This window comes from Neophocaena asiaeorientalis, unplaced genomic scaffold (assembly GCF_003031525.2).
Source record: "Neophocaena asiaeorientalis asiaeorientalis breed wild unplaced genomic scaffold, Neophocaena_asiaeorientalis_V1.1 scaffold43, whole genome shotgun sequence".
Classification (NCBI taxonomy): domain Eukaryota; kingdom Metazoa; phylum Chordata; class Mammalia; order Artiodactyla; family Phocoenidae; genus Neophocaena; species Neophocaena asiaeorientalis.
The window spans coordinates 37,704-54,995 of NW_020173674.1; the positions used below are offsets into that span (position 1 = coordinate 37,704).

The 17,292-nt window shown below is 51.2% G+C and overlaps 2 protein-coding genes across 8 annotated transcripts; one reads left to right on the forward strand and one right to left on the reverse strand.

Annotated features, from left to right (window-relative positions):
• Positions 1 to 50: 50 nt before the first annotated feature.
• On the forward strand, positions 51 to 5,621 carry RIC8A (RIC8 guanine nucleotide exchange factor A). 3 transcript variants are annotated; one of them, XM_024749321.1, is made up of 10 exons: positions 51 to 266; positions 559 to 606; positions 693 to 1,283; positions 1,774 to 1,865; positions 2,336 to 2,486; positions 3,344 to 3,439; positions 3,525 to 3,669; positions 3,745 to 3,889; positions 4,309 to 4,428; positions 4,829 to 5,621. In XM_024749321.1, exons 1-10 carry the CDS (start codon positions 183 to 185, stop codon positions 4,947 to 4,949), a joined length of 1,593 nt encoding a protein of 530 aa, XP_024605089.1. In that variant the 5' UTR covers positions 51 to 182; the 3' UTR covers positions 4,950 to 5,621. The 3 variants fall into 3 exon arrangements, with proteins under 3 accessions (XP_024605089.1, XP_024605090.1, XP_024605091.1); XM_024749322.1 differs by having other exon boundaries at positions 52 to 266; positions 1,101 to 1,283; XM_024749323.1 differs by having other exon boundaries at positions 52 to 266; positions 1,104 to 1,283.
• Positions 5,622 to 6,570: 949 nt separating this feature from the next.
• Positions 6,571 to 16,244, reverse strand: SIRT3 (sirtuin 3). Of its 5 annotated transcripts, XM_024749146.1 has the most exons (6): positions 15,091 to 16,244; positions 12,391 to 12,567; positions 10,015 to 10,176; positions 8,648 to 8,857; positions 7,998 to 8,038; positions 6,571 to 7,076 (listed from the first exon to the last, which is right to left on the reverse strand). In XM_024749146.1, exons 2-6 carry the CDS (start codon positions 12,391 to 12,393, stop codon positions 7,055 to 7,057), a joined length of 438 nt encoding a protein of 145 aa, XP_024604914.1. In that variant the 5' UTR covers positions 12,394 to 12,567; positions 15,091 to 16,244; the 3' UTR covers positions 6,571 to 7,054. The 5 variants fall into 5 exon arrangements, with proteins under 5 accessions (XP_024604914.1, XP_024604915.1, XP_024604912.1 ...); XM_024749147.1 differs by lacking the exon at positions 7,998 to 8,038 and having other exon boundaries at positions 15,091 to 16,226; XM_024749144.1 differs by having other exon boundaries at positions 6,571 to 8,857; positions 15,091 to 16,242.
• Between the last annotated feature and the right edge of the window lie 1,048 nt (positions 16,245 to 17,292).

Consider the following 17,292-nt stretch of genomic DNA (forward strand, 5'->3'; position numbering starts at 1 on the left):
GGCGCCGCGCACGCCTCGTCCCGGCCTCCCCCGCGCGCCTCCCAGGCCCCGCCCCGCGGTGCCGCGCAAGCCCGGTCGTGGCCACCCCAGTGCGCCGAGCCTGGGCGGGGCGGGCAGACGGAGGCCGGGAACCGTGAAGCGAGGTGCTTCCCGCTTTCCCGGCGCCGGGTCCCGGGCCCGCCATGGAGCCCCGGGCGGTTGCGGATGCCGTGGAGACGGGGGAGGAGGACGTAGTTATGGAGGCTCTTCGCGCATACAACCGGGAGGTGAGCGGGGGTTGTGGACGCGGGACGTTTAGGGAGGAGGTGGGGCCGGGTGGGGTCCGCACGCGTGGCCGGCGGCGGGGGCGTGAGTGGTGAGCGTGGCGAGGGGCTGAGGGTGGAAGGGAGCGCGGCAGGGAGGAGCGCCACGTCTGTGAGGAGTTGCTGTGGGGGCTGGTGTGTGGGGCTGGGGCGCCATCTGTTCCGAGCGGTGCCTGCGGCCTCAGGTCCCTATCCACGGAGCCCGGGTTCTGCCGCGGTGGGCCTGGGCCTTCTGAGCCTCTGGGTCTCTTTGCAGAACTGCCAGAGTTTCACGTTTGATGCTGCCCAACAGGAGGACAGGAAGGTGGGTGCTCAACGAAGGGTAGAGGGGCAGGGACGGGTGGCCCAGGTAGGGGAGCCTGGTGGAACCGCTCTTCTCCCTGCCCACAGAGACTGGCGGAGCTGCTGGTCTCGGTCCTGGAGCAGGGCCTGCCACCTTCCCGCCGCATCATCTGGCTGCAGAGCATCCGCATCTTGTCTAGGGACCGCAGCTGCCTGGACTCATTCACCAGCCGCCGGAGCCTGCAGGCACTTGCCTGCTATGCTGGCATCTCCGCCTCCCAGGGCTCGGTCCCCGAACCCCTGGACATGGATGTTGTGCTTGAGTCCCTTAAGTGCCTGTGCAACCTTGTGTTAAGCAGCCCCGTGGCACAGGTGCTGGCGGCAGAGGCGGGTCTAGTGGTGAGGCTCGCAGAGCGAGTGGGGCTGTACCGCCAGAGCAGCTTCCCGCACGACGTCCAGTTCTTTGACTTGCGCCTCCTCTTCTTGCTAACGGCACTTCGCGCCGATGTGCGCCAGCAGCTGTTTCAGGAGCTGCAGGGAGTGCACCTGCTGACCGAAGCGCTGGAGCTGACGCTGGGAATGACCCCTGGAGAGAGGCCCCCTGAGCTCCTGCCTCCCCAGGAGACTGAGCGAGCCATGGAGATCCTCAAAGTGCTCTTCAACATCACCTTCGACTCCATCAAGAGGGAAGTGGACGAGGTGAGGGCTGATCTTAGCCTGTGGGTGGGGTATAACAACTTGGACGTTTCTTGGACGTGCTGCTTTGCCAGGTACCTTCAAATTTCTCCACGTCAGGCCAGGAGGAACTCTGAGCCCGTCAAGAGAAGGCAGGGAGATGCCCATCCGGGACAGGGCCCTCAAGGAAGTTTTCTCAGGGCGGTGGAGAGCATAACTGGCTCTTGCAGCTCGGCAGGAGGGCTGTTTGGTGGGGGGAGGCTGTGAGAGACTCATCACCACGCCTCTGTGAGCACGGGCCTAAAGTGCAGAGCAGGTCCAAAGGGATCCGTCAACGTTCTTAGTCAGGAGGGTGCTCTTCAGGTCGCGTGGGAGAGGACAGCATCCAGGTGTACAATAGAGGTGTGTAATTAGCGCACGTGGGCTTGCGGTGGGCCAGACGGTAGAATCTCAGCTGGCAGTGATGGGGGCGAGTGGGGCTCTCTCTCACAAGAATCTTTTTCTCTTTGGTCAGGAAGACACTGCCCTTTACCGGCACCTGGGGATCCTTTTGCGGCACTGTGTGATGGTTGCTGCCGCTGGAGACCGCACAGAGGAGTTCCACGGGTGAGGGTGGTGCCTGTCGTGGGGGGGCGTTGTGCTCGCAGGTCTCCCTGGTGGTTTCTAGCTCTAGAGTCTTCTTTCACCTGGGTGAGACGGACGTCAGTGTATTTCCGGGGAGCTCCGGCATTTACAGTACACAGCTAGGACAAGAGCTGTGAGTCCGGGGACAGGAACGTGCCAGTGGACTTTGGGTAGTGTCACGGACAGTATGGTATCTGTAAGGCAGCGCGCTTATTCACGTCCATTGTTGCTGACCTACGCACAGGCAGGTTCTGATTTTTGACTGCATTGCTTCGACCCAGATGTGCAGTAGGTCAGCCGTTCGCAGGGAGTGTTCCCCTCAGCTCTGGTACCTCGTGCTGTTGCTCAGGCCCCCAACGCTGGTTCATATCATGGCCCCAGCAGGTGGTGGCAAGCGTTGTACCTGGGCTCCGGGATTGGATTTACCAAATGCCCCTTTCATCTGTCCCCAGCCACACAGTGAACCTCCTGGGGAACTTGCCCCTCAAATGTCTGGACGTTCTTCTCACCCTGGAACCCCACGAAGGCTCTTTGGAGTTCCTGGGAGTGAACATGGATGTGATTCGTGTTCTCCTCAGCTTCCTGGAGAAGCGTCTGCACCAGGTGGGCAGGGGGAGCTGCTGTGGCTCTGGTCCAGGCTTTCCCGAGCAGCTGTGGTCGCTGCGTTTTTGTAGTCCACGCTGGGAGGTGGAGATCAGCCCCCCAGCGTGATTCAGGTGACGCTCCAGCTCCTCCACGGTCCGGCCACGCAGGAGGCTGGATCCTCCTCCCTGAGAAGTATACGGAAACAAGTTTTCAGAGTCTAGCAAAGGACTCATTTTCTTAGATCTCCTTGTGGGTCTTTGAGTGGCCCTGAGAAGCCCGCCCACCCGTAGTCCCTGCTTGTGACCCTAAACTCCAAGTGTCACTGAGCACAAGCAGCCCTTGGTGACGAGCATCGGCCGTGCCTTGGCGTCCCTAAGGGGACCCGCAGGGCCTTCAAGCCAGAGGCTCCCTGATTCCTGTGGCTGCACCCCAGGGCATTGGCCAGCCAGTGCTCTAACCAGCCACGCTGGCGTTCGCAGACGTATCACGCAAGCCAAAGAGATTCTGTAGGGCCCCGGGGAATCCATGTTGCCTGCGTGCCCTGGGAGCTGGTTTGTGTTCTGGCGGTGTGCTAACAGCTTGGGACACTCTGTTTTCCCCACCATTCTGGTGTAGAGGGAGGGAAGTGAGACTCAAAGCAGTTGAGTGATTTGCCTCAAGTTGCAGGGCACGCGAATGGCCCTGAGTTAGGGTCCACGCCTGTCCTTTTCGAAGCTCACACAGACACCCACTGCCCTCTCTGAGCCCCTCAGCTGGGGCCCCTGTGGCGGGGCCTCGTCCCGAACACCTCCTGCCCGGACCATCTGGTGTGTGTGCCTAGCTCCCCTGGCCTCGAGTCAGATGGGCGCAGTCCAGTGACAGAGGCTCCTCTGCAGACGCACAGGCTGAAGGAGAGTGTGGCTCCCGTGCTGAGCGTGCTGACGGAGTGTGCCCGCATGCACCGCCCCGCCAGGAAGTTCCTGAAGGCCCAGGTACGGGGCAGAGGGGCCGCGGTCAGGCCCTGGTCAGAGATCCTGGTCGTTCCAGGCCTGGGCTCAGGGACAACTACATCCCCAGGTGCTGCCCCCACTGCGGGACGTGAGGACCCGGCCCGAGGTGGGGGAGCTGTTGCGGAACAAGCTGGTTCGCCTCATGACGCACCTGGACACGGACGTGAAGAGGGTGGCAGCCGAGTTCCTGTTTGTCCTGTGCTCTGAGAGCGGTGAGTCGGGGGGCTGGCCCCTCGCCTGCCCCTCCCCAGCCACGTTTGCACACTGACCTCTGCCCTGCCCTTCAGTGCCCCGATTCATCAAGTACACAGGCTACGGGAATGCTGCCGGCCTCCTGGCTGCTAGGGGCCTCATGGCAGGGGGCCGGCCTGAGGGCCAGTACTCGGAGGACGAGGACACGGACACAGACGAGTACAAGGAAGCCAAGGCCAGGTGTGTGCCCCCCACATCCTCGGGCTGCCCTCACTCGGCCCCCATTCCTATTCCCACACCCATTTGGGCCCGTAGGGTGGGCAGGACAGGGTGACCAGCAGGTAAAACCTTACAGAATCAGGCTGCTGTTCCCAAGTGACATGTATCCTGACATCAGGGTGTTTTGTTGAGAACACCGGCTGAAGGGGGCCGAGCAGTGCCGGGGACCAGGTGGTCCCGACAGCAGGAGCTGGTTACCTGCTGCTCCAGGAGGGAGGGCTCTTCCGCAGTCGCCTCGCCTTCCCCACACCCAGGAAAATGAGTTTCTTGCCATTGCGAGCCCAAGCAGGAAGATAAGGAACTCCACTCACCCCACACAGCCTTCTTTTGTCCTGCAAAGTCACTGATGCGCTCCCCATGCTCCCTCTCTTGTGAAACAGCATAAACCCAGTGACTGGAAGGGTGGAGGAAAAGCCTCCCAACCCCACGGAGGGCATGACAGAGGAGCAGAAAGAGCATGAGGCCATGAAGCTGGTGAACATGTTTGACAAGCTCTCCAGGTACGTGCCCTGGCAGGAGGGGCCCAGCGCTGGGACAAAGGAGAAGGACCCACGTCCTGTCTTGCGAGCCGCAGGATGTGGGATCACAGTGGGGCTTAGGTTCTGGCAGGGCTGCGTTTCTAATGTTTGAAATCACCTGTCTCGGAGGAAATTCTCTAGCCAGGGGTCAGGGCTGAGATCAGTATTAGGTCTGTCTTTACAGTTGATGAAAACTGAGACCCAGAGAAATTAAGACACTGCCTAAGGTCTCAGAGCTTAGGTAGCAGTTAGGATTTAGGCCTGACTGAAACAGTTCCCACCCAGGCTTCCCCAGTAAACAGGAGCAGCTTGGTGGAACAGAAGGTCACAGCCAGGGGTGAGCAGGACCCCTGCCCATCCCTACCACGCCTTTTCCCCACAGGCACAGAGTCATCCAGCCCATGGGGATGAGTCCCCGGGGTCAGCTCACATCCCTGCAGGATGCCATGTGCGAGACCATGGAGGGACAGCTCTCCTCGGACCCTGACTCGGACCCTGACTGAGAACAGCTGCTCTTCTACTGCCCTTCAGAACTGGTGCTGCTTCCAGAGGAGTCCTGGGGGCCAGGAGCTGGGGAAGCCACATCCCTCCCTCCAACTCGGAGACCCTTTTCTCTTTACTCCCACACTTCTATTCGTGATTTGCCTTTGGTCCATTTTCTTCTCTTTAGGGCTGCGAGGGTCTTGTCCTACGAACTCTGGGAACTCAGCCTTGCTTTCCGCAAGTGAAGTGGTTTCTTTTATGTGTGCCTGAGGGCAGGGCTTAACTGAAGGCAGAAATGTACATGGGTTTGGGGAGGCGGGGGCTGAGTGTGGGCTGAGTGAGACACAGCACATCCACAGCTGGCATGCAGGCCCAGAGCTGGTGTTGGGCAAGCACCACATTTCACAGGGGAAAGAACCTGCTGGAACTTTATATGCTAATGCCAGAAACACACAAGGTATGATCTGCTGTTTTTGTCCCCACTGAGTGCACGGCTGGTAGCCTTTTGCGTTCTCGGTCCTGGCTCAGTGCCCATGTTCTCTGGTTGTGACAGTTGGGTCTCGATCCTTCCCACTGCTTTCAACCATAAATACATGAAGGAAAATGTCTCTCCTGAAACCATAAGTCTAGATTTCTGTCATGCACCACAGAGCTTCACAGAAACATTATTCTGGAATAAAGAGTTCCAGGCAGGGATGTTTGTGTGTGAATATATGTGCAAGATACCAAGTAAAGGCACGTTAAGCAGAAATAGAATCATGTTTTCCTTACAATTCAGCACTTTCCCCAGGTGCGTATGCGTGTCTTGTTCTTTTTTTTTTTTTTTTTTGCGGTATGCGGGCCCCTCACTGTTGCGGCCTCTCCCGTTGCGGAGCACAGGCTCCGGACGCGCAGGCTCAGCGGCCATAGGCCCACGGGCCCAGCCGCTCTGCAGCATGTGGGATCTTCCCGGACCGGGGCACGAACCCGTGTCCCCTGCATCGGCAGGTGGACTCTCAACCACTTTGCCACCAGGGAAGCCCGCGTGTCTTGTTCTTGAAGAGTGAGGCCACCAGGTCTCCTGAGGAGTCTGTCGGTGAGATCTGCTCCAGCCCAGGGGCCCAGTGGGGAAGACAAGATGCCAGGAAGGAGAGAGCACTGGGGGCAGGGTTGGGGCAACCCCAGAAGAGGCCTGTACAGAAGCAGGGAGACCACAGTATGTTCTGCCCAAACAGCAGTGTGGCCTGAGCACAGGTCAGGGAGCCAGGCGAGGTTTCCAAATGAGTACTGCCTTCTGTCTTAGAGGTTAATTCTAGCAGCATTACTGGAAGAAGGCCTGATGGAGGAGAGTAGAGACAGAGAGACAGGGAGACAGGAAGCTGCTGGAATGGTCTGGAACAGATGAGTTTCTGGAGGTTGATGTGAAAGGCATCGGGGTCGAGTGAACAGGATGGGATGACCTTCATGAGGGGTGCTGGGTGCTCTGAAGGTACCATGGACTTGAGCTGGAAGAGGGCACTATGCCCATCTCCGAGATGAATCAGGGACAAATGTTCTCAGTCCTCAGGTTGTTTCAGTAGAGGAGAGACACCCACACACCCCCAAGCTCCCCTTTCCACGTTCATCTTCCCTTTTAGGAGACAAAAATGAAGGGATGCCCAGTTTCTCTATTACAGTTTACTTCATGCCAGAAATGAAGGACAATCTCTAAAAATAAACCTACTAAAGAGGCCACAGCGCTAGAAAACCCTAGTGCATTACCTGGGACCCAGGCCCACACTTGGGGTGTGACTGGGGCCACTCGACCCAAGTGGACAGATGCTAAACCTGCCCTTCAGATGGAGTCCAGTCTGGGGTTCCAGGTTGTCTGAGTCCAAGAGGTTGACCATCAGAAGAACACTTGTGGCATTAAGAGCTTCAGCAAAAAGTCGGGCCAGGCAGCTCCTGCACATCTGTGGCTGGGGTGGCCCCGAGTGCACAGACTCATGACCTGGGAAGACACTCCAGGAGCAGCCTCAGGTCGCATGTTCTGGTTCAGCCAAAATTTGTAAGCGTGCCCGAGCTGTTCTTCAGGCAGAGGGCTCGTCAGAAGTGGGCAGTGACTCCCGTGTAGCCATTTCTGGTGTGAGGAGCAGCCCTCACTCTCCTAATTTGTCCCAACCATCAAGCTGGAGCACAAAGGAGAGAGGAAACTGGTTATCTGAAAACATACCTGGGCACATCTCAGGGCCTGGAATTGAATTATTTCCTAAAACGGAAGCTTTTCTGTCTGCAAATGCTGCTGTTCAACCAAGTTAAGACGATGCCAGCAGGGCTGGGCAAAACTGGGTGGCTAAGTGGAGGGCTTCGCTTAAGTAACCAGTCAAGATGTACTCAAGTACGTTCACTGTTTGGAAAAGTAATCCATCTTAGACTTCAGCTCATCCCTTAGTGTTTATTCTTGGACAGCAACTCTTTTAAAATAAGTAAACCCCTAAAATCGTAACTTTACACAAATTTCTGTGGAACTAGAAAATAGCACAGGTCAAATCCTATAGGACTATAATTCTAAACGTCTATAGAGGCTACTTGACTTTGTCTTGCTGTTATATGGAAGTAGGAAGTCAGCCACCCAAGGCTCCTGTGTAAGCTGCCAGGCGGATCTGACCAAGATCTCTACTCCCCTGTGAGCAAGGCATCTGCTACGGTTCCTCTCGAGGTGTAAAGTGTAAGCATCCGTATTAGCCGGACTCTGCTTCCATTAAGCGACCCAGCAATGTGACTTTAACATTTGACGGTCTTTATTTCCTCCATATAATGAGATGAGAAATGGCACCGTCCTACATCTTATCCCTAAGAGCCAAACTCTGGATTGAAAGGCAATGATGTCTAATATCATGAAAACAATATAACTGCAAAGTCTTATATCTTTAAAAAGCCTCATATTCTTCTTGCTTTGGCTCAAATTGGTAAGAAATCAGGCTGTAGCCAGAGGCTGGGGGCTTTTGCCAGTGGAGGTGAGAGGAAAGGGCTGACTCATGGCCCTGAGTCCTGAAGCAGCCACAGCCAAAGGGTGAGAGGTTTCCCAAGATAGCAAGAACATAACTTACAGCATTCTAGTGAAGTCCACTTTCAGCAGTGTTATACCTGGCTGTAATCATAAATAATCCTCTTTGAGACAACTGGACTTAAAATGCTTAATGCTGCCCCCTGTAGAAAATAACCCCTCACGTCAAGGCTACACATGCTAACTGATTCTCATGGGAAACTGCATCTTCTGTAACTTCACTTGTTTATGGGACGTTTGACATCTAGAGAGATCAAGGCTCTCTCACTTTCTACGCTCAGCAGATGACACGTCAACTCCTCTCACTCTGATTATCTCCTAGAAGCATCATCCCACACAGGTTCAGGGAACTTCAGAATCAATCTTATCCCGGCATGCTCCTTTAGCTTGGGGTACAAAGACAGCTGAAGTGTGACGACTGCAGAACGACAGCCCTGTCTGCCTGGACCCTCATCTCCACTCTGCCACTCAGCAGGAACGAAGCATCAGTTTCTTCATCTCTAAACAGAGGTATTAAGAATCACAGCACCCGATTCATAAGCACATAGATGGCGCCAAACAGTGCCTGGTACAGGGTTAACAGCAACATTACCTATTACTGTTACTGTTTTAGCCAAAGAGGGCGCCATTCCAGGTTGACCAGACCCCAGAGTAGAAGAGATGGCCCCTCCCGTGACTCTCAGCAGTCCCTACCTTTCCAGTTTCCCGCTGGATGAGGTCCCGCATCTCCTCCGTCCAGCCCAGAAGCTCCACCAGCCTTTTCACACCGTGAACCACGTCCCCCAGCTGGACCACATCCCTGCCCCGAGGATGCCTAGCCAAGGACCCCACCAAGTCCCGGTTGATGAGCAGTCGGGGCACCGAGCTCCTCACGGCCTCAGACAAGCTGGCGAAAGGTTCCACCTGAAAAATTGCCCAAACGTGAGGAGCTCACTGCCCGCCCTCCCAAGCCCTCGGGACCTTTCTGCCACAGCCGCTGCAGCCTCGGAGGGACAGCACAGACTGACAGTGAGACCTTGGATATGGAGAAAACCCAGCATCCGTTTCATTTCTTCAGTAGCACTCCCACCGCTGGGTCTCGATGCCCTTGTTCCCCGACCCCAGCCTCCCTCTCATCCACGCCCCCTTTCTCTTCCGACATCTCCTGGGTCCTGTGGGTCTCCCTGCTAAAGTTCATGCACACCACCTTACCTGCCCTCCTCATCCACACTCACCAGTGACATGGCAGCTCATATATCTGGTCTCACTCCCTGAGAGCAAGGGCCCGGCCCCTCACAGAGGGGCCACCACTGAGCGGTTCCTGACACACACACTGCAACAGGGCCTGGCACACAGCAGGCAGATTCACTGAAGAAACACACAGCTCTGGGCCTCTGACTGGCTGGGGCCCCAGGCACAGGTCTTTCTGGCCCCTCTGCCCCTTGGTGCCTGCATCCAATCAGGCCCATTTCAGGGTCTCATCACGTCCTTTAGAAGTCTCCTGAGCTTCAAATCCGGATGCATCTCCCAGGCACCTCAAACACACGTGTGCAGGACACTCAGCACCCCCTCCCCAGAAAAGGCCCTGACCCCCACGAAGAGACAGACACCTCTCTCTTCGGCCCTCAAAGTGACGCCAGGCTCCGAGTCCAGCCGTTCCCTCTCTGCCGTCTCATAGCCCCGCAGTCTGACTGTGCCCAGCCTCCCGGACATCTGCTCACTTCAGTCCCTGTCCCCAAGTCTCTCTGATCCCGAGGGTGACCAGCTACATCCCTGGTTTAACTGCCTCTACACAAGGTCGGTCTCTGTGATACGACCTGGGAGACCTGCTCCCGCCTCACGTCTCCCACACCCCTTCCCCTTGCACACTGTGCCCACCTACACTCTGGATACCTCCAACGCTGAGCGTCCTCCCTGCTCCTCATTCTGGGCCTGGAACACCTCTGCCTCCTCGCATGTTGAATCCACTCATCTTCCAGAGGTGTGGCCCCAGAGCCTCTGTCCCACCATCCCACCTCCTCTGCCTCGCTCCGCCAGCCCCCTCCCCACATGTCTGTGCACCGCGAGGCCTGCTGACAAACCTCCAGAGAGGTCCCAAGGATGAGCAGCAGGTCTGCCATGGGGAAGTCAGCCAGATGCAGCAGGAACCTGTGGGGCAGCATCTCCCCAAAGAATACGATGTCGGGCTTCACAACGCCAGTGCAGACCGGGCAGCGTGGGACCGTGTCCACCATCACGTCGGCCTGGGGTGACACAGAGAGAAAGGGGGCCCAAGGAAGCTGTCACAACACACTTTAAACGGAAAAGGCAAAAACAGCTTCTTATTCAGAAACCGTCAAACGTTCCACAGCTGAGACAGCAGCACAGTGAAGCCCCCTGTATATAATGGACCCAGCTTCAGCAATTATTGACACTCTGCCAGTTTCATATAGCACCCCAGAATTGGGGGAGCTTGCAGTATTTGAAAGCAGATCCTGGACACCATACGACATCCAGCGCATTGAACACTACGCTCTGCACCTGGGGTGCTTATCAGAGGTACGCAGGTGCTGAGGAAACACACATGACCTTGGAACGATACAGGGGTCAGGGGCACCAACCCTCCGCACAAATGAAAATCTATACAGAACTTAGAGTTAGTTAACCCTCTGTACAGATGGTTCCTCTGTATCTGTGGTTCAACCAACCATGGAACAAGTAGTCCTGGAGTACACATTTATTGAAAAGAATCCACATATGAGTGGACCCACACAGTTCAAACCCGTGTTCAAAGGTCAACTGTACTGATTATATAGTCCTCAGAAGTACTCTGTAGGCATTTGGCCAACAACAGGCATTACTCAATTTGTCCCTGATTTTAGCTGAAGTGATCCTGACATCATCACCTCAGCCCTGAAGGCGTTCAGGTTGGCTTTTAGCTGAAGTGATCCTGACGTCATCATCTCAGCCCTGAAGACGCTCAGGTTGGCTTTTAGCTGAAGTGATCCTGACGTCATCATCTCAGCCCTGAAGACGCTCAGGTTGGCTTTTAGCTGAAGTGATCCTGACGTCATCACCTCAGCCCTGAAGACGCTCAGGTTGGCTTTTAGCTGAAGTGATCCTGACGTCATCACCTCAGCCCTGAAGACGCTCAGGTTGGCTTCAACTCACTGACTGGAGTTATGAGTCACAACAGTTTCCACAGACTTCTCCTTGCAGGCCAAGGTGAAGCAGATGTAAGCTATTATTATATCCTGCTACACCTGGATTCATGCTTGGGCTAGACATTAGAGGAGGAAACTAAGGAAAAAGACACCCGGCTTCTAAGATAAACCTTTACAGCTAATGGGATTTGTTTTTGCAGGCGGAACCCAGTAAGGAGCAGCAGAAACAACAGACAAAAGAGATGGGCTGGTCAACGACTTCAGATATTCGCAGATACAGATTAGAAACCATATTATGGGTAAATTTTTAAAAAGACAGGCTTGAAATATCTATTGGAGATAGAAAGCTATACAAAATAATGTTGTGGATTTAAAAAAGAACCAGATAGAACTTCCAGTAATAAAAAGTAGAGTATCGAAAATTAAAGCTCAGTGGAAGGGCTTTATCCTCTATGACAGAATAGAATATCGATAAACTGGAAAGCAGATCAGGAGAAGAACTCAGAATGCAGCACAAAGAGGAGCAGGATGGGTGTAGAAAACAGCCGCCAAGGGCTGCGGACAGTGTGAACCAGTCTCAGAGGTGTTTCACCCAAGGTCCACACAGAGAGGACAGGACATGGTGGGGCAGTCACTGTCTGAAGGGATCATGACTGAAGATTTTTCAGCAAAAATGAAAGATATCAAACCTCAGATTCAGAAAGCTCTACAATTTTTAAGCATAATAAACAAAAGGAAATCCATACGGAGACAAACCATAGTAAAGTGCAAAACTCCAAAGAGAAAAGTTTTTTAAAATATGCAGAGAATAGATAGCAACAGACTGATTCTAAAGTTGATATGGAAAGCAAAAGACTCAGAATAGCCAACACAATCTGGAAGAAGATGATCGATGAAAGAAAAATATGGTAAGTCAGGCTTCATTAAAATTAAAGACTTCTCCTCTGTGAAAGACAATGTCAAGAGGATGAGACGACAAGTCACAGACGGGGAGAAAATATGCAAAAGACACATCTGATAAAGAACAATAAGAAAATGGGCAACCCAGTTAAAAACTGAGCCCAAGACCTCACCAAAGAAGATATACAGATGGTAAGTGAGCACATGAAACAAGTTCAACATCATATGTCACTAGGAAATTGCAAATTAAACAATGATATTCCACTACACACCTATTAAGAACAGCCAGAATCAGAACACTGACAACACCAAGTGCCTATGAGGATGTGGAGCAACAGGAACTTACATTCACTGCTGCTGGGAATGCAAAATGGGGCAGCCCCTTGGGAAGACACAAACTAAACACAGTCTTACCATAGCATTCAGCAATCACGCTCCTTGGTGTTTACCCAGAGGAACTTATGTCCACATAAAAACCTACACATGGATGTTTATAGCAACTTTATTCATAATTGCCAAAGCAATCAAGATGTCCTTTAGTAGGTGAATGGATAAACAAACTGTGTTACATCCAGCAAATGGAATATTAGCCTAAAAAAAAAAAAAAAGTGCTTATCAGGCCATGAAAAGACATGGAGGAACCTTAAATACATAATGCTAAGTGAAAGAAGCCAGTGAGAAAAGGCTGCATATTGTATGATTCCAACTCTATGACATTCTGGAAAGGGCAAAACTATGGAGACAACAAAAAGATCCGTGATTGCCAACCTAAATGTCCATCAACAGAGGAATGGATAAAGAAGATGTAGTACATATACACAATGGAATATTACTCAGCCATAAAAAGTAACAAAATAATGCCATTTGCAGCAACATGGATGGACCTAGAGATTACCATACTAAGTGAAGGAAGTCAGACAGAGAAAGACATATATATGATATCACTCATACGTGGAATCTAATTTTTTTTAAATGATACAAATGAACTTATTTACAAAACAGAAACAGACTCACAGATTTCAAAAACAAACTTATGGTTACCAAAGGGGAAACGTGGTAGGGAGGGATAAAATAGGAGCCTGGGATTAACATACACACACTACTATATACCAACAAGGACCTACTGTACAGCACAGGGAACTCTACTCAATATTCTGTAATAACCTAATGGAAAAGAATCTGAAAAAGAATGAGTATATGTGTATGTATAACTGAATCACTTTGCTGTACATCTGAAACTAACACAACACTGTAAATCAACTACACTCCAATAGAATTTTTTTAAAAATCAGTGGTTGCTAGGGGTTGGGGGCAGGAAGGGAATAGGGTTGACTGATTAGTGGATACAGGGTTTTCCTTTGGGGTGATGAAAATATTTCGGAATTAGATAGAGGTGGCGGTCGCACAACACAGTGAATGTACTAAATACCAATAACTGTACACTTTAAAATGGTTAATTTTATGTTATGTGAATTTCACCTCAATAAAAAATAAAAGACAGGATCCTGTGCCACGTTGATATTTCAGAATTTCATCTTTATTTAAGATTTTCCACTCTATCTTACTCTACTTTAAAAAACCCATTCTAGGGGCTTCCCTGGTGGCGCAGTGGTTAGGAGTCCGCCTGCCAGTGCAGGGGACACGGGTTCAAGCCCTGGTCCGGGAAGATCCCACATGCCATGGAGCGGCTACGCCCGTGCGCCACAACTACTGAGCCTGTGCTCTGGAGCCCGCGAGCCACAACTGCTGAGCCCGCCTGCCACAACTACTGAAGCTCACGTGCCTAGAGCCCGTCACAATGAGAAGCCCACACACCGCAGTGAGGAGTGGCCCCCGCTCGCCGCAACTAGAGAAGGACCGCGTGCAGCAACGAAGACCCAACGCAGCCAAAAATAAATTTAAAAATAAATAAATTTATAAAAAAAAAAAAACCCATTCTAGGGACTTCCCCAGTGGTCCAGTGGTTAAGAATCCACCTTCCGCAAGGACATACAATGGAGAAAAGACAGTCTCTTCAATAAGTGGTGCTGGGAAAACTGGACAGCTACATGTAAAAGAATGAAATTAGAACACTCCCTAACACCATACACAAAAATAAACTCAAGGGGCTTCCATGGTGGCGCAGTGGTTGAGAAAAAAAAAAACCCATTCTAGGATAAAGAAGATGTGGTGTATATAGATATATACAATGGAATATTACTCAGGCATTTAAAAGACTGAAATAATGCCATTTGCAGCCACATGGATGAACCTAGAGATTATCATACTAAGCAAAGTAAGTCAGAAAGAGAAAGACAAATATCACAGGATGTCACTTTTACGTGGAATCTAAAACACCACACAAATGAACATATCTACGCAACAGAAACAGACTCACAGAGAAAGAGGACAGACTTGTGGTTGCCAAGGGGTAGGGAGGTGTGGGAGGGATGGATTGGGAGTGTGGGATTAGCAAACGCCAACTATTATATATAGGATGGATAAACTACAAGGGCCTACAGTACAGCACAGGGAACTATATTGATGAAGGAAAGTCGTAACTGTGGGGAGCAGCCAGAAGTGTGCGTGTGTTTGTATACACATATCTTCCCTTTTTCAAGACCTGGAACATTATACACCAAACTGTTAAAAGTGGGCTACAGAAACTGGATGAAGGCAGATTCATTTCTCCCTATATATTTCTCTATTGCCTTATTTTTTTTTTAATCTGAAAAGATCCTATGGCCCAATAAGTTTATATTTACAGGTACTGGGAGTTGGGACTTGCACATTTTTAAAAATTGAAGTACAGATGGTTTACAATATTGTGTTAGTTTCAGGTGTACAGCAAAGGGGTTCGGTTATACATGTATATATATATGTATGTATACATATTCTTTTTTCATTCTTTTCCCTTATAGGTTATTAAAGCTATTGAATGTATAGTTCCCTATGCCATACCGTAAATCCTTGCTGTTTGTATTGCCTTAATTTTTTACAAGTACATATTAAAAACATTTTCCTAGTATTACTGTTCTGTTGTCCTTCCGACATAATGCTTATGCAACACCGCTTCTCCAGCTTACTCCCAGTGAGAAAGGCAGAAGGGAGAGAACTGTCGGTGTGACAACTCACCCAAAAGTCCTCCCCTGGGAAGGGTCTTCGGCAGACGGTGCAGGTGGCAGAGGCAAAGGATCCATGAGCTTCAACGAGCTTTGAGGCAGGGATGCCAGACGCTGAAATTCAAACCAAAGCTAAGTGCTGCTGCCCCCAGCTTGGGCGGAAGCCCCTTAGTGTAACCTCTGGGCTGAGCAGGCCCTTCAGGAGTCACCGCCCTTGGTGGAAGCCCGACGGCCCCGCCTCTGTCACCTACAAACGACACCCCGCTGATCAGAATAACCTCAGGGGTGAGGCTCCAACATGGAGCCGAATCACAGTTAAAACAAAGCCTGTGAAAACACAGTAGAAAAAACATTTAAGTCCAGAAAAAAGTACACCCAATACTAAGAAAAACATTTTCTATGCTACAGACACCTAGTAAAAGTGAGAAAATATTATAAATACATTTCCAAAAACCTGTAGAAAAACAGACAAAAGGTAACTTATCATGAAGTTTTTGTTATCACCATGAGCTCTGGAAGGCTGTAGGTACACAGACTCGGTCCTAGCTGCAGTGGTTTCCCACCGTCCTCACTGTACACACGCCGAAGCTCACAGCCACACACTCCCGCCTCCCCACAAGGCCTGCCCTGCTGCGACTCCAGGAGAGAGGCTGTCCCCGTGGGGTATTCACTGCTGCCTATGTGGTTCCAAGCTGTAGAGCCCTTCTAGCAAAGAAACATTTTCCTGGAGTCGAGGTAACTCCATTTTTCAAATCACAACACACCCACAGCCTGGCTGAGCTGCCGCTGGCTTGCTGACAGTTGCCTGTCAGCACCTGTCAGCGTCACTGCACGTAAGAAGAGGCCCCGCCAACTGCTTCTCTAGGGTGCACGGCCAGGGGTCCGTATGACAGTATGACCCATGAATCACTGGTTGTGGCCGCCACCTAGACAGTCAGGAAATCACCACACACTGAGTTTGATGAACTTAAGGAATTATGAGTGATTTTTCTGTGTGACAATGATATCATGGTTGTGTTTTAAACGTCTTTATCTTCTAAAGATATCCATTGCTAGATTTATGTATTAAATTTATGATGAGAGGGATCTGCTTCAAAACAGCTGGGGGTGAGAGAGAGGTGGGGGTAGGACACAGATTAAACAGGACGAGCCATGATGAGGTGATGAGGACATGAGGATTCATTACATTCTTCTCTTCATTTTTGTGTGCTCGGAAAATCCCATAATGAAAACTTTAAAAAAGAAATCATCAGGGGACTTCACTTGTGGTCCAGTGGTTAAGAATCCGCCTTCCAATGCAGAGGACATGGGTTTGATCCCTGGTCGGGGACCGAATATCCCACATGCCACGGGGCAACTAAGCCCACGTGCCAAGACTAGAGAGCCTGTGTACTGCAACTACTGAGGCCACGTGCTCTGGAGCCCGTGCGCCACAACTAGAGAGAAGCCCACACACCGCAACAAAGATCCTGTGTGCCGCAACTAAGACCTGATGCAGCCAAATAAATAAATATTTAAAAATATATACATATAAAAAGAAAAGAAAAGAAATCAACGGATCAGAAGCTCCCAATGTCAACTTTAGTTCTATCCCAAATTCACAGCCCGGAAATGGGTCCACCAATGAGGTCCCAACAGTGATACTTAAACACACACAGGACATTTTTGGGGGCGGGGGGGGGGGGGCTCAGTTTTGTATTTCACATTACTTATGAATTTTAGCACATGGCACAGAATTTTGTAGAAAAATAGTGTTGCTGAGGTGCTTTATTGAAGAAATTCCTCTTACAGCATTGAGTCTTTCCTGAACTTAGTATCCCAGAGAATACTGTTTTGCTTATGCCATGAACAAAGTCCTCTCTGCCTAGATAAGCCTGGGAAAGACAGAAGCTCCTGTATTGGGAACCCTTCCAAACCTCGCCTTATATACATCTCTCTCCATCTGGCTGTTCATTCATATCCTTTAATATCCCTTATAATAAACCCGCGATCTAGTAAGTAAACTGGTTTCCTGAATTCTGTGAGCCGCTCTAGCAAGTGAATCCAACCAGAGGAGGGGTTCGTGGGAACCTCCGATTTGCAGTCAGTTCATCAGAAGCACAGGAGAACCTGGACTGGCAGCTGAAGTGGTGTCAGTCTTGTGGGACTGAGCCCTTAACCTGTGGAAGCTGGTGCTATCTCCAGGCTGACAGAGTCAGAATTCAGTTAAATTTGA

Coding starts and splice junctions, on each gene's coding strand:
- RIC8A (XM_024749321.1), top strand. CDS start 183: ATGGAGCCCCGGGCGGTTGCGGATGCCGTGGAGACGGGGGAGGAGGAC. Junction 1,866..2,335: donor CGCACAGAGGAGTTCCACGG/GTGAGGGTGGTG, acceptor ATCTGTCCCCAG/CCACACAGTGAACCTCCTGG. Junction 3,670..3,744: donor TGTCCTGTGCTCTGAGAGCG/GTGAGTCGGGGG, acceptor CCTGCCCTTCAG/TGCCCCGATTCATCAAGTAC.
- SIRT3 (XM_024749144.1), bottom strand. Junction 8,858..10,014: donor TCCTTGGGACCTCTCTGGAG/GTTTGTCAGCAG, acceptor GCAATTTTTCAG/GTGGAACCTTTCGCCAGCTT.